Source organism: Acromyrmex echinatior, chromosome 8, assembly GCF_024713525.1.
Source record: "Acromyrmex echinatior isolate Ae372 chromosome 8, ASM2471352v2, whole genome shotgun sequence".
Classification (NCBI taxonomy): Eukaryota; Metazoa; Arthropoda; class Insecta; order Hymenoptera; family Formicidae; genus Acromyrmex; species Acromyrmex echinatior.
Genome location: NC_141859.1, coordinates 3,397,916 through 3,423,852, shown reverse-complemented (window position 1 = coordinate 3,423,852; position 25,937 = coordinate 3,397,916). Strand labels below are relative to the sequence as shown.

At 30.3% G+C, this 25,937-nt stretch overlaps 2 protein-coding genes and 1 long non-coding RNA gene across 5 annotated transcripts in view; 2 read left to right on the top strand and 1 right to left on the bottom strand.

Annotated features, from left to right (window-relative positions):
• Positions 1-931: 931 nt before the first annotated feature.
• LOC105150176 (F-box/LRR-repeat protein 7) lies at positions 932-20,451 on the top strand. Of its 3 annotated transcripts, XR_846681.2 has the most exons (12): positions 932-1,595; positions 10,683-11,219; positions 11,356-11,459; positions 11,573-11,873; positions 11,978-12,095; positions 12,820-12,967; positions 13,234-14,141; positions 15,266-15,833; positions 16,601-17,165; positions 17,272-17,508; positions 18,715-20,189; positions 20,281-20,451. XR_846681.2 is itself a non-coding variant. In XM_011063081.2 (10 exons), the coding sequence occupies exons 1-10, from the start codon at positions 1,172-1,174 to the stop codon at positions 17,439-17,441; spliced, it is 3,843 nt and encodes a 1,280-aa protein (XP_011061383.1). In that variant the 5' UTR covers positions 932-1,171; the 3' UTR covers positions 17,442-20,451. The 3 variants fall into 3 exon arrangements, 1 of the variants encoding a protein (XP_011061383.1); XR_015545987.1 differs by having other exon boundaries at positions 17,272-20,189; XM_011063081.2 differs by having other exon boundaries at positions 17,272-20,451.
• Positions 4,794-24,322, bottom strand: LOC147908685 (uncharacterized). Its single transcript, XR_015545988.1, has 5 exons — positions 24,220-24,322; positions 6,194-6,288; positions 5,831-6,009; positions 5,582-5,762; positions 4,794-5,501 (listed from the first exon to the last, which is right to left on the bottom strand). It is a non-coding gene; the product is annotated as an uncharacterized LOC147908685 (long non-coding RNA).
• Positions 23,760-25,937, top strand: part of Setd3 (SET domain containing 3) — a 24,064-nt gene continuing 21,886 nt past the window's right edge. Inside the window, exon 1 of the mRNA XM_087408829.1 lies at positions 23,760-25,900. The gene's annotated coding sequence lies outside the window, so the exon portion shown is untranslated. The remainder of the gene's footprint in view (positions 25,901-25,937) is intronic.

Here is a 25,937-nt window from a genome sequence, read left to right as displayed (position 1 = left end):
GAGTCAGCACTAGAGGCGTGTCCGGATTCCTATCCAGATACCCTCGGATGTCATCCTTGTTTAACATTCGGTAAACAGGTTGATATTGGATAATTAACATATCCGGGGAGTACCCAGGTGGGAATCTGAACCTGCCCCTGTAATGGAGTTCGACTTATAATTGGTCGATTTCTACTTTGAGCCTACTGTATAATAGATCACGCCCACAATCGAAATCTATTCTGTACTGTTCTCCTAACAAGTAGCACGGCCAGTTCAGTTACGCGTTCTATCATATAAGATGAACGTTTAGTTCTTTCGCCGCGAGTCCCGCTGCTTAGGATGATGTCTCATGCAGTGGATCGTGCGTAAATGAATTAGCGTATCACCGATCACAGAATCATTCTTTTAAATCTACTTGCGAAATTTGCAAACAGATCTAAGAGAACAATTCTGTGATTGGCGATCCGCTAATCACAGAATCGTTGCTTACGCACAAATCGCTCCATGGAGGACATATTGAGGACACAATTGTTACGTATGTAACGGCGGATCGTCAGTGATTGGTTGGATCCTTTGAGACGCGAATACACGCGTACAGCGATACGCATCATGAGACGGCACCTTAAGGGTGATGTAAGCGGATTCGCGTATCGCCAATCACAGAATCATTTTCTTAGATCTGTTTGCAAATTTCGCAAGCGGAAGAGAATAATTCTGTGATTAACGATAAATCCGCTTACGCACGATTCGCTGCATGGGACATCATCCTCAGACTGGAATCCTATAAAGCATATTTACCGCGTATCATGTAACTGTGTAACCAATCAGAAACGATCTGCTGTTGTGGTTTCGCGTTTTACTGATCATTGATTGGTTACGCGGTTGAGCGATACGCGGCAAATATATTTCATGGGATACCAGCCTTATTGTTTTCGACCAAAGGTCGCGAGGGAACTGTACTTTCTGTGCTCAATGTATACGAGTGTACGAATAGAGAGGGAGGGAGAGGTAGAGATAGACGCAGAAGGAGAGCGAAACGGGTTTAGTCCGAGTAGCTGTGGTGTTAGTTGTATAATCGCTGATTTATTTGACGATATCGGAGTGAAGGTACGAAGCGAACATTGATTATCGACTATTATTGATAACATACAAAACAGTAATTGACGAGACGTGATCGTTTGGCTCCGCGATGGACGGCGCAAACGTGAATGGCGGGAACGCCGAAGTACCGCGCGAGAATCCTAACCTCGCTGGTGATGGCGACGGTAGTGCTGGTGTTGATAGTGCGACGGAGACGCCAGATCGACCGGATTCCAGCGACAAAACACAATCGACGGCTGGTGGTAACGGAGACGCACAGGAGCTCAACGGTGAAGTTGGCTCACTCAAAAAACGTAGCATGTTGCTGCCCCGTAAAAGGATGAAAAGATCCAAGGCCGACTCCACGGATGCTATGGAGAGTAATGCGGCGAAAACGCCTGGAACGAGGGGACGCAAACGCAAACTCGCGGATCTTGAAACCGTCAGCTCCGAAGATTCCGAAGAATTTAACGGTTTTGACTTTCAAGGACTTGAATCGCAACCAGGCAGTCATGTTTTGAAAAAGCTTATAGGTAAGTTTTTGATTTTTCATACATTTATACAAATCTAAAGTTAGTACAACTCTTCAGTTAAAAAGTCTTTATACACATCTCTCTTTATACATCTCAATTATAATAGTTAGAAAACATAAACTAATATAACAGTTGAAATTATAACTTAAGAGTGTAATCTGTTAAATTTTTGCTCGTATATTACTCGCTTTTTTTATATACATATCTGGTCCATTTCCCATATGCCATTCTCTTCTTTTTTGACAATTGTTTAATTATGCCAAGAAAAGGCTAATGTTATACATTTATCTTTTTATTCTCTTGCAACAACCATGGTCAATATTTGCATAGAAGTCATTTCCATACAATTTGATCACAATTATCATATAATTTTGTTGATCACGGTTGTTGTTAGTATTTCATTACAGTGCAATTTCGAATGTATTATATGAAGCAATATAGTTTTGGACTAAAATTGAAACTAAAACTATTGCTTCATACAAGCTTATATATATATATTTTTTTTTTCTTATGTGTAAATCTCTTAGTTTAATAAATATGAAAAGTTTATTTTTATGAGCTATTGTAGAGTTTTTCTATAAAAGAGATAAAAATGAAATGCTTATATTTGTATAAGTAAAATTCATACATTTTGTATGGAAAGTTTAGCTGGTTTAATGCCATTTCGAGATATGTTGTAGTTTTTATGATTCTTAACAATTAATGTTTTCTTTGTCACATCTACAGAGAACTAGAGGATAAAAAGATATGGAATCTTGAAGTCATAGAATCTGAGTAATCTATATCTCTTTGAGATAACTTGATGTTTTCTTTTATGTGTAATAGATGTACATAAGCATACATTCTTGAATGTCTTATATGCATATGCGCATATACACACGCATGCAATACACGCCATCATGCATATGTACATACATTACATATCCAAATAGCAAAATGTCTACAGTTTTCTAACAGACTGTCAGCAGATTTGAGCAGAAAATGACGGCAATCTATATTATCAACTGTGTTCGCATTAAATTCTGTTCATCGACATAATGTGAAGGCAAATTATTGGCAGAAACTGAGCAGGTTCTGCCGACATTATCTGACGCTAAACTGTCAGCAAAAACGACGTAGATCCTGCTCTGACACGACCTGACAGCAGATTGTCGACAGAAATTTATAATTGATAATTGCTTGTCGACAGATTGTCCCAGAATCTGCTATCAAATCGTGTCAGAACAGGATCTGCGTCGTTTCTGCTGACAGTCTATAGTGCTAGGTGATGTCGACAGGATCTGCTTGGTTTCTGTAGATAGTATACTATCAGATTATACCACAAATCTGCTCTGTTTCTTTCTCCAGTTTGTCATTTACTTCTGCTTGCAGATTCTGTTTCATTTTTTTCTAGCAGTCTGTTAACATTATTATGTGCATCTAATTCTGTAATAATTCTCTTGTTATTTTGTTGGCATAGTGTGTAGCAGGTATTAAAGAAATCTGCTTTCTATAGACTTGGCTACCTGAATACATATGTACACGTGCATACACATAACATGCACACACACATATACACACGCATATTCATACGCACCTCCCCCTCCATTCTCTCACCCCCCCCCCCCCCCACACACACACACACACGTATACATCACACGCGCGCGCACATTCGGAATACGACGCACGCGCAACATTCAACACATGCAACATGCGCACATGCATATACCACACACTCACGCGCGTGCGTAGACACATATACATCCATAACACGACGCACTCGCAACATATATATACGTAGAAAAAACAACATGCCAACACATACACCACGCACGCACGCGCGCGTGCAGCGCACACATACACACACATACACACCGTACTATTCACATTCAAGAATATATGCGTACGCCGATCTATTACACATAAAAGAGAACATCTTTAGTTATCTTAAAGATATAGCCATAGATTCTGTAACTTCAGAGCTCCATCTTTTAACCCGTTAATTTTCTGTGGATATGATATAAAAGACATTTGTTGAGAATCATAAAAACTACAATGTATCTCAAAATGGAGCAGCTTATAAATTTGTTTTGTTATGTTAGGTTGTTTTTTTTTATACAATCGTACATACACCTCATTTATTTTATGGAAACAGTTTGATGCTATCTTATAAAAATAGACTTCATATTTATTAAGAGGTTTACGTTCACAGGAAAAAGGATACAGAAGAATATTATAAAGACACACTATTATCACTCAACATTTAACAATTAAATACCATACATTAAAAATTGAACTGTAATGTACTAATGGAAGATCTAATGCGAACTTGACGGATGTTAACTTTAATTCTTTTTCTGATGTACCGTACGAGAAGGTCGCGATATTAATAAATTCTATGATATGATCATGTTATTATGTAGAGTTCCGCACAATGTGAACGATATGGTTTCCATAATTCATTGCGTTACAACCATATAGGATTTTAGTATTGGTCCGATACTGGCCCAAAATTGGTTACCAGGCCTATTGGCGCGATAATGGCAAGACTGGCTCACTAATGAATACTATGGGATGATAATTTCAGCCCGATAATGGGTAACTATACTGGCCAAACGTGATAAAAAATGTTAGGCTATTAAGGGTTGTCTTATCGTGCCAATATTTGACCAATAATGGTTTTAATTGCAGTGCAGTGATTATTCCAATTATTTTAAATGCTTTCCAACAAGAGACACAGATGACACAATGTAACACAGTGAATCATTTTATCTTTATTTAATATTGTCAAATAAGAATAATTCATTATGTTTACTGTTCATCTTGTTTACTGTTTCTTGTTAGAAAGTATCCTTTTATATTAATTATTCATGCGATTATATGATTACAGGTATGTATTTATTAATCAATATATTTTTTTCTCTATAACAAATATATTTTGCATATACTTTTTTATATATACATATACATATCTGAAATTTATATTGAAAAGCATTTTTCAAGAAATAACATACTTACGCGTCTACACATATCAAAGTACATACATATATTATATATTAAATTGAAAATAAATTATAATCTTATATTTAATAATTTTTATATTAAAAATTCTTTATAGAGATAATAAAATATTGGGTTAAGAAAAAAAGGCTCTTTACAATTTAGTAAAAAGATTTTAGCAATCCATATATTCTGTTTTTAAAAAATGAGCGATTATAGCACTTGATAGAGCAACATTTCGGATTTAAGACTCGACATTTTTAATTGCGATACGATGATTTTTAACAGATTATGATATAAACAATAAAGTTAGAATGTTCCTTTTTATTTATGATAATCCGCGAGTAACTCAGGAACAAAAAATCGTAGGAACATTTTTGAAAACCGATTGTAGTTTTAAGCTTTCACGATTGAAAATTTGCTCAATTTTTGGGGAAGATGCTACAGACTTACAAAGTGAAAAGAAAATTTTTCATTTTTTTTCAGCTCGTAGTTTTTTATATGTAAAAATTACAAAACTCATATAAATTAAAAAATATAGTAATCATTCGAAAGTAGAAATTTTAAACTTTAAAATTCTTTTAAATTTAAATTTTGATCATTTTTAACGAAGATATTGATGAGGAAAGATCTTTTCAACTTGTAAAGAAACTTTTTCCGTAATTCCAATATTTATACGTATAATACTACACGCGCGCGCGCGCGCGCACACACACACACACACACACACACACACGTATATATACTATGTTATATATTGACTAAAAAAAAAACAAAAAAACAATGTTTCTAATTTAATAAATTTTCAATTTTTAGTTTTGTTTCGTTCTTTTCTGCCTCCTTCACAGTCTCGTAATAACCATAATTTCATCTGATCTGACAATTTTTTGCAATTTACGCCATTTTGGAATTTTTCTATTAAAATATCTATAACAAAATATTATAAATAAATATTATATATAAACTGTACAAATCACAAAAACTGATGTTAAAAGAATCATTTTTACCTCTTAAACATATGTAGGAATTAGTGTTGCTAAAGTTTCTTTTGGACTATCCATTAATAACTTTTCTTGTTCCTGAATATTGTAATTCTACTGTCCATTATTATTGAACTCATTACTTTAATATGCTCTTTTAATATGCTCTCTTTCAAATCCGATTCGACAGCACACGAAACAAAGCCATCTGTGATGAAATAAAGAGAAATAAATTAATTATAAATATTTTTATAAATAGAAGTGCAATTCATTTACCAATGTTTCTTTTTTCTCTAGAGAATCCTTTAATACATTTTCCAATTGCAAAAAATGATCCCATGATACTGTTGGCAGAGCAATGTTCAATCTTTCCTTCAATTTTTCGATGCTAATTTGTGGAGTAGTGGTCGGTTGATTAACAATAAGTGTATGTTTCATTTCGGTTATCTTTTTATCTAAATCGTATAAAATACTTTGGCGGATGAAATTTGTCTTATGAATTCATTCTGAACTTCTTGAAATTTTTTATATATAATCTATCGGCATATTTAATGAAATTTAAAAAATAATTAAATATTGAATGAACAATCTGAATGAACTTAAAATTAATATATATTTAATCAAATTTTTAATGCTTACTCGATTCTACATCCAAATCTCGATTGGCGTTTCTACATTTATGAGTGAAAGATCTGTTGTGCTCAAAGGAAACATATTTTCTGCAGATGATGTCTCTGAAATAAAAAAAGTGTATATAAATGATACATGTATATATAAATTGTGTATGTATTAGTACAATACAAAGAAAGATTTAAAAAATTAATATAAAAAACGAATATACTTTTTGTTTTCTTTCTTTTTGATTTAACTGAAAAAGAATTTGTTGAACGAGACAGTTACCAATGTAACTTTCACCCCAAAAAGCTGAAACATCACTTAAAATTTTCAACATTCATCTGCTAAGTGAATCAGGTTATGCATATGGAGTACTTGACAGTTTTTTCCATATAATAACGATAATAATATGAATTGTATCAATAAATATCTAGCATAATCACAATCATTTGTGTGCTATTAATTCTCTGCTATTTAATATACAATATATGCTGCAAATAACAGTAAAAAATGTTTATAATGATAATCGGGTAAAACAGTTTTTAAAACAATTGGATTACAATACAAAAGAAAAAATCTAAATTGTGTAGCTTTCCATCTTGAAACAAGATTCACATCAAATTTTTTCCTCTGAAATTCACAAAGTACGGATGGTACATTTGTACAAGTTGGGTGTTACATTTAAGATCTCACTGCGAAAATCATTTATTACTCTTCTTTTAAGTCGTGCGACACTTTTTTTTATAAATATATATAAATATTATAATTAATATCGTAAAATAATATGGTTCAATTAAAATAAAATTATAAATTAAAAGGGCTACGAGTACAAAATAGATCTTTAATGTACAAATTAACAACAATAAACAAAATAATTTACAGATGTTTCGACACCGATTAGATCATTTTCAATGTAAGTTGCAGATATTTACATAAAAACGTTATAACGAAATAAATTAATTGCTTTTAAGAAAAAACAGAACCTTTATGAAAAGTATAATGATATTTCTTGCAATTAGCATTTCGTTGTATGCAGATTGAATGTAATGTCCTTATCCTATGCTCTAATTGTAATTCTTAATAAAAATATAGATGAAACTATTTCAATCTTTTTTGGAAATACAACATATTTTTTTAGAAATGTAGAAGTGAAATTGTAGAAGTTGATAATGAATAAAAATGCATTCAGAATTGAAAAGCATTCATTTTAATATTCGTGAATCAATATTTCTGAAAATCTGAATCCATTCAATTCATTTCAATCCATTCTCATTTGCTAGGAAGCTTTATTTCTAAGCCAAATTATTTTTTTATTTATCCTACAACATTTCTTGTGTCACAAATTACTTCTCTTTTCTTGGACATTAAAAAATGTAAACTCTAATTGTGAAGGAAGATTATAAGAAATATCCCTCGAAGCCTTATATATCCGATTTTTAATTACATTTAATTGTCTATAAGCATCTTTTAATTCTAACTGCATAATTTTCAGATTAAATTTACTTCTGATTCTCTCAAATTCACAATTTTGACTGTTATTGTTATAAAAATTATGACGATGTTTATTTAAATGTGGGGGTCAATCTGTAGTTTATCTTTTAATTTTTCCGTAGTTTAATCTTTTTATTTTTAATTGATGTATTAATGTAATTAATGTAATTATATACTGTTTCCGCAATAAGAACATCCATCGTTTGACTCTTAATAACCTTTGTTATTTTGAATATTTGTATTGTTATTTCAATTTAGCCATTTGATATATTTCAATAATATTAACTTGTTTAATAATATTGACTTGTTGGTATAAAGATATATATAAAGATATAATAATGTATTTTCTGATATAAATCACTTTTAATCAGCTTTATGTCAGAATTTGCATTATTATATCAGTATACTATATTTTTATACATTTTATTTTATATTGACCAACAAGTTAATATTATTGATTATTATATGTATTTTATTTTATTATTTTATAAATGATTTTCAATTCTTTTGGAATTTTAATTATTATTTGTGCGCTTCCGTATATTATATTATAATATTAGGTGTTGGAATTAATTCGTAGCGTTTTACAAGTGATGGGAAGTACTTTCATTAATGTATTTTTTAATGCTCATGTGAAATAAATAACATTCTTTCATTAAAAAACGCTACGAATTAATTCCAACACCTAATACAATAAATTATATATTTCATACTACATAATTATATACTACGTAAATTATATATTATTATTAATTTTCTTAAATATGAAATTATGTTTTTATAAATTAAAAACTTTTTTTATTTATTTCCCCCTATTTTTAGCCCCACAAGCGTTTTCTTCTTTCGTCCTATCTTCTAATCATTTTATAAAACTTATATAAAAAAATATATATTTATTTGTTTATGTTTTTAAAACATTACGTCAATGATGATCAAAATCAGCACAAGTTTAAACAAATTCTTCGCAATGACTTATATATTTATGTAAAATAAATGAAAATTCGAAGTATGACAATTTTGATACGGGGGGGGGGGGGGGGGAGGAGTCTAAAATTAGACATTCCAAGCTTTCAATTGCTTTTTTAAAAACTATTCTAGTGTATTATACAAGAAGGGCAAAGAGCCAATAACGTATAAAAGAATTTTAATTTAAATAAGCAAAATTAATACAAAACAATTAAAATAAACAAACGTTTCAACTCCAATTGAGTCATTTTCAATGTAATCTTATAATAATATAAACATCTTTCTAAATTAAAAATCTATACATGGTCTTACAATATTCTTACAATTCCTTAATATAAAATTTTTTCTTTCTGTGTAATACGCTGCGAGTCATTTTTATTAAGAATTAACAAAGTCATAAGAAAATTCTGGAAAAGTAACCGTGAACAAAAAGAATAATATTAATTACATAAAAATTAGTAATATGATAATGTACCTTAGTAAATATGTTAAGAGTCCAATAATACACAATGAGAAAAAAAAATTGTATACTACCTTCTTGTATACTACCTTTTGTTATAAATACAGAGTCTTTTTAATACTTTTAATTATTCTAGTATAATTTTTCGCAAAGCTGATAATTCAAATTGAATAAATGTAAAACTTGAATTCAAGTTTTACGTTTATTCAAGAATTTTGAAAATTACTGAAAATATTAATAGCTCGATTTTAAAGACGAAAATTGATCAAAAATTTTGTTTTCTTACTTAAAGAAATTTCTGAAATAAGTGAAAAACTCTTCTGTTTAATGAAAATCTCTAATACAATAATTGTAAAAATCTATCTGACTGTTGAGATTTTACGCTCATCTTAGACAGAATTTCTTTAAGTAAGAAAAAAAAATTATAGAGCACGCGGCGAAGTTGTGCCGTCGTTCGTAAGCACTGTTATAAATTCGGCTGTTGTACACTGATTTAATTTGAGTATAAAAGTGAAATGCAAATATTTCAAATTATAAAATATATATTGTATTTAATAATACAATAAAATGGATTGAGTATTTCAGAATTTAATCGATTTCTATGTTTATGTATAAGCATATTTACGTTATTTTGTGTTCGTCGCCGACGGCTTTAGTGAGTCGCTCCCATGTCTGAATTAACATTCCACTTGGCTGGCTCACAGCCCATCGTCTATTATTTATTTTAATTTAAAATTATTTATTAATTATTTTAAATTTATATCATTTAGAATATCATCTTACTTTATATAGAATATAAAAAAAATATATATGTATTACATCTGAACCCTTAGTATATACGTTAGTTTTTGGCATCCTTAATACACACCATTCGTGTCCTAGCTTAATTTTCATCACTTTTACAAGTACATATAAATTATTAAACAATTTTTATATATATTTTGACATTTTTAGAAAGTATTTGTGCAGTTATACATTCAGATTTTGGACGCCATGAGTCTGGAACTTTGAACAAAGTAACGATGTTCATGTAATATAAGGACTCTGCACAAATCTTATGGAAATTGAATTTCGATCGAATTGGTTAAAAATGTGTTATATTGTAGATTTTGTGTCTTTCTGATCAAAAGTTTCCACAGGCACGACTCCCTACAATGAATTGTTTGACTCTATGCGTCATTTTTCAAAACGGGTTAATACTACAATATGTTATTTTCAATGATGCATTTCTCTTATTTGCACTTTCTGTTTATATTTTTAAGTAAAAAGTTACAAGAATAATATTGACTTGATTGCTTCCTACAAATCGGAATCCTTGATTATTGTGAGTTTCCTCGCCTCTCACAAATCGAGGTACTTATTTATTGTAAGTTCTCTTGCCTCCCACAAATCTGAATGCTTAATTATTGTGAATCTCCTTATAACTTTATTTTTTTAAATATAATTAAGACTTAAGAAACGATCGTAAATATGAATACAGCAAATATGATAGAGAGCGCAAACACAATCAAAGTTAGATATTTCGAATAATACAATATAAATTGAGCTATCGAATTGTATACTATATAATTGATATCAATTGTTTTTTTTTTATAGCTGAAGCAGAAGTAGCAGAGGCACAAATTGCAAAACGCGTAAAATATTCAACGAGGATTTCGGATGCTAGAGAAAAGATGGATGATAATCAAGATCTTAATGATATAAAAACTTATATTTATGAAACAGATAGTTTCGAACATTTAGATATGACAAAAATTAAAAAAGATAAGGAATCTGATAAATCGGAAACAGATTCTATTGACGTACCAAATAGTATAGATTCTGAAGTAGAGCCAAACAAAATCGATATGACTTCTAATAGATCGGTAAATTCTTCGTCAGCTGCAAGTAGTCCCTCCGCAACATCACAAAGATCAAAAGGTAGTCTTATTTCTGGTGGTGGCAGTCCAGGAGGAAGGCATAAAAATGTTGATATGTCAAATCCTTTATATAAAGAGCCATTTAAATATGGATGGAAGCGAGAATTAGTGTATAGAGCTAGTAATGACTCTTCTTCCAAAAAAATGGCTGATATATATTATTACACACCAGCGGGGAAAAAAGTTAGAAGTTTTAGAGAAGTTGCAGAATCTCGTAAGTATGCAAAAACAAAGATATATTAAATTAATTGTTCAGGTAGCAAGCTGACATCATTTTGATATCAAAATGACAGATTATGTCAATTTGCTACATGAGTATAGATATATTAAAATTGTGATTTTTGTTACAGTTAATTCAAAGGAGTTAACCATTGACAATTTCACATTCTTTAAAGAACCTATTGGACTCAACGATTCTGAAAAGGAGGTTATTCGAGATGCTAAAAGAATACGAGTACGTATTTTCACATAGATTTTAAATTTATAGAGCCCTTGCTTTCATTAAATTTATTTTTTTAAGTTTTAAGCTTTGTTAAATAAAGATTTGTTATTTATTGGATATTTCAGGGATCAATAGGTGGATTTGCAAAGAAATATAAAAGAACTGTACAAATGAAAAAACCCATACAAGAACCTGAAGCAAAAAAACCAGTACAAGAACCTGTAATAAAAAAATCGTCACATGAACCTAACACATCAAAAAAGCCTCCGGTACAAGAACCCCCTGCTCCTACTCCTGCTCCTGCACCTGCAGAAATTTCAAAACTTGTTCCTGCATCTGTGTCAGTATCTACAAAAACAGCTAAATCAGCAAAAGTGATTTCAACATACAGAACAAGAACAACTACAAGGAAAACTCCTCAGATAAGTATGTTCTTATATCCATATTTATATATATTATGCTATTTTTTTATTTATTTTATATTATAAATTTATTATTCGTATGAATTTATTATGAAATTTGTATTGCAGAAATAAAATCATCAGCTCAAGAAAGTGAGATGCTTCCACCTCAGCGGACTACAAATACGAGAAGAAATCAACAACCGATTGAGAAGACTATACCAGTTAAAACCAAAAGATTGATAACGTGAGTATTTTAATTATATAATTAATCAAATTTGAGCTCTTAAGATATTAAACAAATAATAAAGCAAAACAAAAACGGGTAATTAAGAACCTTAATAAATGTTAAAAGTCACATTGTGACGTTTTTCCAACGTTCTAAGAAATTTAGCCTAATTTTATTTGTCAATCTTAATTTAATTTTATTTATATTATTGTGCAGTATTGAGCCAAAATGTTCAGTTTTTATAGTTATGTAAAAGATACAATTTAAATATATGATAATCGCACCAATTACCGTGTATTAAGGCTCTTAATTGCTCGTTTTTTGTTTTATTTATTTGTTTAATTGTTTAATCTTTCATATAATGGGTGTTTCAGACCACTTATACCACCTTTTATCTTCGCAAGATAAGGTCCAATAAAAGTGTTCTTACACTTCATATTCAACTAAATATTTATGGAAAGCGCAAAATTTGTGCATATTCTTAGATTTTATTCCATGTGCAAATATAAATTAAAATACATGGAATTATGTAGCATATGCTATATAATTTTTAAATGCTATATATAATTTAATATGCTATATACATATATGCACAAAAATTGCTGCTTTAGATGAGAGAGAAATTTATTGTGTCTATAATTTTCATAACCATTTTTCCCTTTGATCCTATTTTATATATCCTTAATGGGGAATCTTTGTGTTTTTTCCTGAATTCCTTTCCCCATCAACGCACATCTTACAGGCCCAAAGTTCAAGAGCCATGCAGCATAAGGTGTTCGACAAGTATGGGATTAATACCAAGTTTACAATGTCGAGTTTGTCTCTGTTTATATCATCCTGAATGTGTTGATGGCATGGAGTTTGCAGGCAATGATGATTACGTCTGCAAGGTAAGTTTATTATGCAATTAATTTTAATGTATATATGCGTATTACTGAGTTTTTTCAGAGATATCTTCTTATGTTACTTTTTATTTTAAAACTGAGACACCATATTTTTTTATAATTAAGGAATTGCCTTTTGAATATAAAATGTATATTATATATAAAGTTGTTTACTTGCACATTCCATTTAAATAATCTTAATATTAAAATGATTTGAATTATTATGCTTATATATGCTTATATATGCTTATATAAGAATAAATCTGTTATAGAATTGTCAGCCGGATATTAAAGAATCTCAAATGCCAAACAATCCCTCTTTAACACCGCCTCCATTGATTCCGATTAGTATGTTAAGTGCACAAAATGCAAAATCAATAAAACATCAGACTAATTCATCTCTTCCAAAATTGCAAAGAATTCCAAAGTCCGATGGTGCAGAAGTGCAAATAAAAAATTCTTCTAAAACTACCAAAATACCTTCCTCAAACTCGTCTTCAACCATAGACAAAAAGGAAGGTACCTGGTTTCCTCAGACGGAAAATGAATTTTTGCAAAGTCATGATGGTACTATGCCGAAACCGGCTCAAAATATTGCTGTAATGGGTGGCAAAAGATATATTGTAGTACCAAAAAATAATGCAATGGCAGTTCAACCGGCTATAACAATAAAACCAGACAAAATTGGCGATAAACCACCAATACTTCAAGACGGTTTACTTACCGATATTACAGACAATATTACAGATAATTCTATTACGAATTTATGTGCATCTCCATCTTTAAATACTGATTTACCTGAAAAAATAAATATTACACCTGATAAAGAAATTTCAAAAGACGTAATTCATCAAACAAATCTTGTATCTTCTGATACCACTGAAATGACTGAAACATATGATGATAAAGATAAGGATAGTAATAGTACACCTAAAAGAGATAATGCTATTAAAAATATATTAGAAAACGAATCTTCTACTGCCAATGTAGATCATGTCTCAGAAAAAAAAATAGACGCAAATTGTACATCACCTGAAAATAAATCTGTATATACACCAATACATGCGGCAAGTATTACAAATACTCTTGAAGCAAGTGCAGAAACTGAAACAATTAAAATAGATCGACACCAGTCGTTATCAAATAAAGTGGGTACAGTATCGAAAATCAAAACTAGCAAGTAAGTGTATGTGCTTGTTACATAGGCACTTTTGTGTTTTATTTCTTATTTAGAATATTTTTTTGAATAATTTAAGTTTACGGCAACTTTTTGAGGTTTTGGCAGTTGCTTTGTGTACGTATTGTATTTACAAAGTTTAGTAAAAAAAAAAAAAATACTTATAATAATTCACGCTTTATCCAATTAAACGTTATATTCTTTTATTTTTTACGTACTTTACAAGCTTGACTGTACATTAGATTTTATATTGTATAATATTTTAGATTGTATATTAGAATCTTATTTTATATAGCGACACATATGATAACAAACCCTTTATGGCCTATTTTATATTATAAATAAATTATGATATATAAAATTGTAAATGCAATATAAATACTGATGTTTATTATATTTGGAAATATAAAGATGCAATATTAAAAATGAATTTGATTTTATCTTATGACCGAAGCACACTGCCTTAGCTTCTTAGAAATGCGGCCAAATTTATAACAAATGTAAGACAAATAAAAGATGCACCCGTTGATTATCACGGTTTTTTATGTAATTGTAGTATCAAGGTAAATTAATTTTTATTAATTCTTAAATCTAAGCATTAGTTTTATTCGATGTTGAAATGCACATTTATGTATAAATATATAAATGTTTACATTCATGCTGCAATTACAAAGTTATTGATAAGTGCTTCAGTGAAAAAAATCTAATTCATTTTTACTTTTTATATTTGCAGATATAAAGACATGTGTGCGAGCTGAAACAAAAAACTCCTAGTGCGTTTTCCCATAAATTCTCACAATCCTCCACCATCCCATATCCTTTTTATTTCCATATTTATTTCATTTTGAATCCGTTACTTTCTTGATAAGAATATATACATTCGCGAGATTATTTTTATCAGAGGTTTTTTATATTGAATTTTTTATATTGAAAATTATAGTACAAACAAATAATTTTTAATCATTGCGTCTTAAAAAAAAGCCTCTTTAAAAAAATACTCTTTTGTTTCTATTTTATAAATTTTAAGAAATAAATATTGTCTTTTCAATATGCAACATGATATAGGCATTTCCACAAATATAGTTGATGTCAAATTTCTAAAATGCATATTTTTTTAATATTTTCAGGAGGAAGCAAAACCAACAGGAATTAGAGCCACAACAGAATTTTATGAATACATTTTGTGCCGGTTATCATTCCCTGCTGCGTATTTTTCAATATCTTAAGGTCCAAGAATTATTGCGAGCCGGACGAGTTTGTAAAACGTGGCGTGATCTCGCTGCACATCAAACTCTATGGAAGACCGTACGAATGAAAAATAGTCAAGTAACTGACTGGGATGGTTTGGCGGATACATTACAGAAACGTGGCACGCATCATCTAGATCTCAGGAAGATGCTAATTGCTGGCGAATCCGATAGCATCTGGAAGAAATTCTTGACTGTCATACCACGAGTGACTAGTCTCGTGAAGCTTGAACTATGCAGATGTCCCGTTTCGGTTGTGGAAGAAGTTATTAAAACTTGTCCACAATTAGAAGTATTTAGTGCGATGTCGATTAAATGTGAATCTCTTACATTAGAATCGATCGGAAATTTGAGTCGATGTCAAGAACTCAGACTCAAAGCAATATCTGGAATGTCCTTACAACAAGATCTTACACCTTTACAAGAATTAAAACACTTAACACAATTGGTAAGAATCTATGTAGAGGTATGCAAATTAAACATTTGCATATTCGAATTTAATCAAATTATAACATAATTATTGATAAATTAGAGACTTAAATCTTCATGCGTATAAGTAAATAAATAATAATCGCGGTTGTAATAATATTGTTTTAAGGGCCAGTGACAATTTATTGTATACTGAGAGAAATGTTGAGTATATATAACCATTCAATCATCCATTTTATTGATATGTGACTAACAAATACTTTCTTATTCTTTCATTTAAAAATTGTGTCGTCCTAACTAAAATTTTTGTTATTCTAATCGTTCTAATTAAAATTTAGTTGTCATAAATTTTAGTTAGGACAATAATACAATTTTTTAATGAAAAAGTAAGAAAGTTTTTGTTAGTTACATTTCAACAAAATGTATGGTTATATGTTCAAAACGTTTCTTTCAGTGTATCGAAACCTAATTTAAAACTAATTGTTGTGCTAAATTTATACCTTTATTTCACTTTCATTGGCTAAAACAAATAGTATTTTAAAAAATGAATAGCACTTTCTTTACAATGTAAGCCAATAAGCGCATGCATTTGTACGAAGATTGGTAAGCGCTGATACAAAATTCGAATTTAAATTGGTTTGAACTTAATTCGCATACTTCTAAATCTGTGTTTCTCCAATAATTTCTATTATGATTTTTTTTGTGTTTTATTTTTATTATACGATATTAGAAAATATTAGAAAATATCTTATTTAAAATAATATATTATTTTTCTTTTATGTACAGAGTTTAACATCAGTTAAGGAACTCGGGAAGAAAAAAATCGACGTTTTACAATCATTGACAAACTTGGAGACATTAGAATTAGGCGAATGCTCTGATTTTCCTGACAAGTTTGGAACTACTGTTTTAATCAATTTAAATAAATTGGAACGTCTTAGACTTGAAAAAGGTCAAGGATCGTGTTGTACATTTGATATCCTTGAAGGCGTATCGAAATTGCAAAATTTGAGTCAGATGGAATTGGTCAATTTTGATGTGAAGAATGGTTTTGACAAATGTCTGGCTAATTGCAAGAACATCAAAAGGTTATTAATTATACCAACTTACATATCCCAATCGGCGACATCTAACAACATGGTGCTTGGAGGTGTCACAGAATTATCAGACAATTTAACGCATTTTATATGGGGTGTTACGCTTGAGTTACTCAGAGTTACGGAATTGTTTATCGATCAGTGCAATCTTATGAAAAAACAAATTACAGGGGATTCTATACCAGTTTTAAAACCTGTTCCCTGCTTAAGATTAATTTCGGATATTGAGGATGAAAACGAGAACCAAAAAGAAGGTATATTAACTTGTAGAACTAGTTATCAGCTAACTGATTAACATTATTATCTCTACAAATAATCTATGATTTTAAAAACGTGAAACGTTATTTAATAATTTTACAGCTGATGATAAACAACAACCACAACAAACGGGACCGCAAGTCGATATTTTGCCATTGCCACAATTGCAAAAGCTTCTTTTAACCGCATTACCTAAAACACGAGTTAAGATCTTGAAGATTCCTTTTCACGCTACGTGGAGACAAAGCATTTCTGATACTACCACGCAATAGAAACGAGGTGATATTAGTTTGAAGTCGAATGGGACAAATAGAATTAAAGCGACATTTGAAGATTTTTGTAAGTTAACTTGTAAAATTGATATAGTGTCCATGCTTCTACATCTACTATTTTTCGCATGGAAAATAACTTATATATTTAGGTATTATGAGTTTTATAATCTTCAACGATTAATAATCTTTCGCAACGTATTGGTACATACTGCGGTATATTTAATATTTTTGTGATAAATACGTGGGACCATGTATCATGCACCACCTTTGCCATAGGCAAAATGATACGACAAGTTGGTACCCTTGTATGGGTTAATTTAATCAAATAAAATTCTGACTTTTATATATCACGATTTTACTTTCTCGAAGATAACAAAAAAATGATATAGATTTGTACTGTCGAAGTTGATTTGTACCAATACGCGTAAGTAATGAAGTGTTGATTAAAACGATTCGTTTCGCTTTCGAACACTTTTTTAACGTGTATATTTCTTAATAATGAATATGTCAGTTTAGAAATATTCATGATCAATTACATATAAATAAATGTGCATGTTTTGGATTTTTAAGGTAAGAAATTAATATTTCTAAACTGATATATTCATTATTAAGAAATATACATGTTAAAAAGATGTTTGAAAGCAAAACGAATCGTTTTAATCAACGCTTCAATACTTGGAGCATTGTTAAGGCTCCTAAGTAGTCACCACAGCTATATTGAACCGGCAGAAGCGAGAAATGATAAATTTTTATTACATGCTATAAATAAAGACAATTTGGTTTTTTAAAACAAAATGATGAGATTGCTTTAAAACATTTGTAAAAATGGACGAAAGCTATGCTTATCCCTTTTGACAGTTAGTAAATAATTGTAAAAAATGATAAAAGGCATGTGTAAGTGAAAATAAACTACGCATGTGCGTTGAATAAAAGCACTTAATGTGCCTCCATTTTTACAAATGTTTTAAAACAATCTCATCATTTTGTTTTATCGAAATTGTCTTTATTTATAAATGTAATAAAAATTAACGCGTCATTCCTCGCTTCTGACGTCACGATTCAATATGACTGTAATGACTACTCAGGAACCTTTACAAGACAATATCCAGTATCGCGAAAGTAGTTAAATTTATAATTTTAACATCGAGTGTCTATTTGAAAAAAATAAATATAAGATCACATGATCTATATGGCTCTATTTAGATTAGGCTGTATAAAATAATTCTATACATATTATAATATTATCTCTGTATCAATATCTTTTAATGTTTAGGATACATGTTTTCCGCTGCAAAGAAACTATGGCAAAATTTGGGATAGTATATAGAATATGTAATATACTTACTTTATTGCACACAATACATAATCAAACATACTGTTATGAAAATATTCATTAATTGACATGTACTGAGTACAAAATGTGTGTAACTGTAAGTTTTCAATAATGACTTCTATACTCTTAATGAATTTATTTCTTTGTTTTGCTGACTGTGGCTTTATCTTCTAATCTATCTAAGAAATGTATGTTAGGTGAAGAGAAAGAGATTTATATTTTATACGATAATATTATAATCAGAGTTTGAAAAAATCCGAATTTAAAAAACCTAGATGGGTTTTAAAAAAAAAAAGAAACTTGGATTTATTGGGTTTTTGGGGGATTTTATGCATTTTTATTCTTTAGTCCAATTAAAAATTAAATAAAATAAACTTTATTCACCATTGTTGACTTAACTTAAAGTGCATTCCATTTCATGCATGATGGCATAATGCATTATTTATTTTTCCTTGTTTACATTTGGTGAACAACAAGGATAAATATATGCATCATGCCTACCGTGACCATATTTTTTTAAAGAAAATAAAGGACAAATTTGAAAATGTTAGAGCTTTGTTCCTATATGTTTTCAAATCAGTATTTTGTGACTCAAGAACTGTGGTTACATTATATTGGTGAAACTGGCTCTTTGACTGGTATTCATAGTCAGATCTTATATTCAAGACCGTCTTAAGTATGGTCTTAAGAAGTCACGAACCAATCAGAAGGCTGCATTAGCGTCTTAAAACATTACGTAAGACAGTCTTGAAATAAGACTAAACTATGAATACCGGCCTTTATATTGATAATCAATCAACTGTAGACCCGACAATCCCGATTTTGATTGGTGATCGCTCAGCCAGAATCAGCAAGAGAATCTCATTTGCTCATTTCTGATAAATATAGGACTCTACTAATGGCTAATCATCAAATTCAGTTCTTCACGACTGTCCATGACAGAGCGAGAAATGCGAAAATCTATTCATTGAACCTTGGAGTCCCTGGCTTCGCTTGGGGGTCAATTGTGTATCTCGAAATGAGATGAAAATTACAAAAGTGAACAAAGGTTACTAGGTATTGGCCAATTAAATAATGAAAATTCTAGTGAACTTGGTCACTTTTGTAATTTTCTCCTTATTTCGGCTGTGATCAAAGTCTCGCTACAAATGCTTTGAAGCGTTTGATGGATAATTAGAAGAAAGAATTTTACAAACTGACCAATTAAAAAACGCTTCAAAGCGTTTGCAGCATCGCGTTAACCGTAAGTATACCCCAGGTTAGCTGGTGGCGCCAACTATAGTTGGAACTCAGAGCCCTTCGCTCCGCGAAGGAATAATTTCGACCCTGAGAGACATCATTATAATACATATTCTTGGGCGAGGCTGGAGTCTCATGAGGGAATCTGACTTCAGTTACAATTTGGAAGATTAAAAGTAAGAAAAGTGAAGCCTCTATTCTCCCGCAGAGGCTACCACAGGATCTTCGATGTAAAATCAAAGCATGATATTGTGATCCTTTTTTTAGGTCCGAAAACCAAGCAGGGAGATAAGAAGAAAAAGAAGAAGAAGAACTAACGTTGGTGAAACTGGCCTCTATAAATAATGAACTTTATAGAAAGTTTCAATTTCAATTTCGATTGAATGCATTGTGAATAGGAACCTATTTAATGTTGCATTAAATGAAGATAGATTAAAATTTTTGTGTTTTACAATTTGAAAATTATTAATGAACTTGGTAACAGTGTATTCATTACTGCAGAATTAGGAACATTAATAGGCGCTGATACAGCCATGCTTGAAGACTGTAAGTTCTTGGTTGGTATTAACGGTTTATATTCATGGCTCGAGCTACGTTCTCGACACTCGCAATGACAATGTCCGATTTCGCGGTCGTTGGTATGGAGTTAATCCAATGTTAAAGCGGTCCGCTGACATGTCGCCTCATTTCCCAAATTTCACACAACCAATTGCATGTGTCATTTTTAGAATAGTTTCCTTGCCTACATTCTCTTCAATCAGGCTGATGAATCATTCCACACGTCAAACATAGATCCAGATATGATCGATCTAGATATGATCCATATCGTCAGATATCGGCAATAAGTCCGCCGGTAAGAGTTCTTGTCGTGTAAGTCATTCCTTGGTTTAGAGATCGTTATTACTTCGTTTATTACTTTCGTTACTTTCCACTGTCTTAAGATGTATCTCAACCTGAAGGCAGTGTTTATAAGATAAAGGAGTTTAATGAGCGCTTTATCAATTTTTGTTTTGATTTTCTTAGAAACCTGTACTCCGAGTTCGCTTTAAATAAGTCTAGGAATATGAAATTTATTTTGTACATCTGCATCTATTGTACACGTTTCTTGAATTTGTTTTGCTTCTTTCTTCTAAATACATATATTATTATTGTGATTATTATTGTTGCTATTAACAATATTAACATAGTAGATTTGTTTGCTGCCATAGGATAAATAAAGTGTTTCGATTGAGAGGATATATATAAGCTTGTCTTTTTCAAGATCATTTCTTGTTTTTTTTTCTCTACATTTTTTAATTCAATTGGTTTTTAATATAATTCTGCTTGTATTTTCAATCGCTTTTTTTATTTCTCCATAGTTTTTATAATAAATTATAATATTTTGTTTTATTGAATTTAATCAAGAGTGTGGATTATTTAGAGCTACCCATGCGGTACGGTTCGCTGTCATGTCTCTTATTTACAGCTTTTATAAAATTATTTTATATATAAATAAACATTTCGATTTTGCAAATCGGATCGCATGTTTACGCGGTGTACCGGAAAATTTTGGACATAAATATTCTGTTGCGATTATTATGCATTTTTATAATTCTTTTTTTCATTTTTTATGTATGATTTAAGGCAGTTTACGCTTGGCGAATATATGCAGTTTAAATGTCGATCCAGATGGAGTCCTAAGTAATTTACGTGGTCATCTTGAGGTATTTGAATTTCATTAAGTATTATTGGTAAACGTGTTCTTTATTTAAAGGTAAAAATAATATAGATTGAAAATCACACACACACACACACACACACACACACACACAAAAATACACGCACACATTTTGTTGACAACGTCAGCAATACATACACAATCACTCAAATTCCTAAACGAAACCGTTCCTCATGACTACATAATAAAAGTTCTCACAAGGAAACACAAACAACGGTCGCCTTCCGATTTAAATGAGTTTTTAATATGTTGTTCTATGGACAAAAATGAGAAATACGTATTTTTTATTTCGGTTGAGTCATTCCTCAAAGGGGTGGAAACCTTTCTTGAAAAAAATCGGTTTTTTTCTTTCGAAGTGAATATCTTCGAAACTATAAGAGATAGAAAAAATTGTCCAAAATGAAAATTGAATGATTTCAAGAAAGGTTTTATAACTTAATTAAAAAAAAATTTTTTAAATTATTTATTTATTATATGCCCCCACCTTCACCCCTATTTTCAAAAATTTTTTAATTTTTGTATGTCGAAAATTAAACATTTGGTTTATTTCTCTAATTAAGCAGAATCAGTATCCAGAGTATGTTGATCATTATCAAGTTCTTGGAATCGGTTAGATGTTGAAACCTGTTCACCCAAGTAGATATCTTTAGTTTGCTTATAAGTTTTATTTGGCAATGTGAGGTTATTTCTTTGTTTTTTCTTCGAGGTAACTAAGACCCATGAACCCTACTGATCCTCTACCGCATGATTTTTTTTGTCTAAGCGGAAGTGACATCGTCGGTAGCTTTGTCACGATCAGTGGTGTTGTCTTGTGGTGAGGTCCACTAAAAGAGTATGAATAAATTCTCCAATTTAATTTTTTACGATCAGTAAATACTGCAAGCTTTTTTTGAGGTTTAGTTTTGATTAACTTGACATTTAAGGTCTCTATTTTTTTCTGGCAGTATCTCGGTGTCAGTATTTCTTTTAAAAGAAATATCAGTAAGCAATAATTGACTCTCTCCAGAATCCATAAGGTCTATCCCCGCAGAGAGTGGATTTTCCAGTACAACTGGCTGCCACCTGGGATACTATCTCTTTTGTCCATTGTTTGAATTGCTGTTGGTTCACGGAGAATATCTTATTTCCTTCCAACCCTGCGGACTCAAGAGTCCGCCGAGCTTCCCTCATCCGCTACCCAAGGAACACGCCCTCTAGCGCCCTTACAGCTCCGCTGAGGGCAAAAATAAATAAAATTCTTTTTTTTTTTTAAATTATTGGGTCATCAAAAACCGCGGATACTTTTTAGTTAAGGGGTAATGATTGCTTATTGAAGTTTTTTTTCAGTTTGTATTTTGTTGAATGTATATTCGTTAAATATTCATATCCACATAACAATATGTTATCTAAAAGATATCTTATTTCTGAATCTGATAACTTAGAGAAATTTCTAAAAGATTACATAAAGATATCCGAAGATATCATCTAATGCGTCGTTTTTTGAGAATAGAAAGATATCACAAAAATGATACCTAAAAGATTTCTCGAACTGCATGTCTTTATGTATTTATATCCAAAATATATTAATATATAGAGTTCGTACTTATGATGTCTAAAAGAAATTTGTACATATATCCAAAGAACACAAAGTCATCTGAAAAATTATTAAAAGATGACTTCTGTAAACATCTTTTAGTTGTCTTTATGACTTCTTTTTGATATTTTGGCACATGTAACGTTTAATAACATTAGATCTGAATTTTTATACAAAATTAAACGAAATTGTATGATTGTCAATAACCTACTTCGTCAAACCCTGATTATGATAAAAAAAAGCAGCATGTTAGAAATGCTCAACCTTTTACTTTGCAGCGGAAAATTTATGTTAAACGGATATTCAAAATTAATAAATTATACATATAAAAAGATAGTTATTTCTTTATATTTATATAATTGTAAATGTTGAATGTTTATGAAAATTAAAAAAAATTTATTTTTCTTTTAAATAAATTTTTCTTAAATTTTCATAAACATTCAACATTTACAAATTATATTATATAATAAATATCTCGAAAACCTGACGTAATGGAGCAATTTGGGCCACAGATTTGATCTCACATGCCAAAAATCTTCGAGATTATATACTATCTATGTCAAAATTCATTTTTGTTGGCCCATGTTGTTTTATGTGTATTAATTAATCGGTGCAAATATAGACATTATTGTAATTGTTGCACCTAAAATGCATGCATAGTATTATATTTTACTGGAGAAGCGTTCCCAAATGACTGGATACTGCCTAGTGACATCGTACCTCGTTTATTAGAATAATTTTAGGTTATGAACCAAACGCGTAGGAGGCTGCAGTGTACATCACTAGCCAGTATCATTTGGGAATGCTTCTTCAGTACAGTATCCAGCAAAATGGCTACTGGATACTGAAATAGAAACGCAGTCTAATAAATCTCAGTTGTCCTAACAATACAAAGTCGACTCTGAGTCGACTATACCTGCTGGACGTCTAGAAAATGGATGTCCGTAAGTCGACTTAAGACGACTTGGAACGTCTCTGAGTTATACAATGTCCCATGTTTAATGTTTAAAGACGACTGTAAGCTGACTTTAAGTTAACCATTCTAGACTGTGGTCCGATTCATGCCTTGAACAGCATTCACCCTTGTTTAACTATATTTAAACAACAAGGACGAAATGATTCCACATTTAAGCTTTGTGAGCGTAAATCGCATTAGACGTCCTAAAGTCGACATTGAAAGAACGTCTGTACAAAATCGACTTACAGTCGACTCTAAAAGCCTGACTTAGCAAAGTCAACTTACAGTTGACATATCGACGTTTGTGCTGTTAGGGTATATGTTAAGATTATATATATATATATATATAGTATATAATTATATATATATATCGCATAATTAATATTTATAATTATTATAATAAATCATTTTCAGCTTAATTGCTTATCTTATCCGATAATGATATGTTAATTGTATTCAAATTCGATATTATACAATTTTTTGATTTCATATTTAAAATAAATATAAAATTTAGCTAATGAAATAGCCATCGAATAATACAGCAAAAAAATTTTTTATTTGAATATAAAAATAAATTATATTAATTATTATATCATAAAAACTACTGTTAAACTAAAAAACTGTACTATATAAATATTATAAAAAATTATATTTTTATATTATTATTATTGTAACAATTAAAAAATTACAGTTTTGCAATATTACAAACATATTACTGACATTTTGCAGGCATATTGTTAATTTACATTTCTATAATATCTCTGCAATGTTACATTGCAATCTACAACATTGCAGCAATATTGCTTCAATCTTCTGTGTTGTATAGGTATTATTATGTTAATGTGGATAATATTTGTAGTTTGTGGGGCACACACATACATGTATGTGCTTTATCCTTACGAATAAATGTATCCTTCAGAATTAATACTACATTTATTGGAATATTTTGTGATTTTATCATAAAAAAAATTGCTTTTGGGAAGCACATATCAATAGAAATGCGATTTATAGAAAAATTAAAATTAGTGAAATATATATACAGAAAATAGTTTTCATTTTAGAGTTTTGTAAAAAATTTATCCAAATACATTATATTGCAATATTGCTGGAAAGTTTCATTGCCATATAACAAAAAGCGGACATCTTAACATTGTTGGAATCTTGCAGCAATGATTCGGCAACATTTCGCAATCATGCAATATTGCAATGTTCAGTGAAATCATTCTGCAATGTTTTTTGCAATCTTTCTATGCTGTATGGGATTCAGAAACACAACATAATATAAAACACATTTAATACATACACATATAAAAAGAAATTCAATTCGGTAATGCGATTTCTTTAGAAAATTTACAGTTCCGTTTTTATTTAGATACTATTCATATTGATAACTTAATTCTGTTTGAACAAACAGATAATATTAATTATGAACAAAAATAATACATTCATATTAATAACCTAATTTTGTTTGAACATATTACAATCATAAAGCATGGAAAACAATAAAAAATTGCGTGATCAATAAATATTTTTATCAAGTTTATTGTTGTATTTGGCACATATATTCCAAAGTATATCTTGGTTGTATAACTCAGTCGAAACGCAGATGATCGAGGATGATGAGTGATCCAGCCGGGAAGTAAGTAACCGCGAAAGTAGGTGACCCTTGGCAGAAA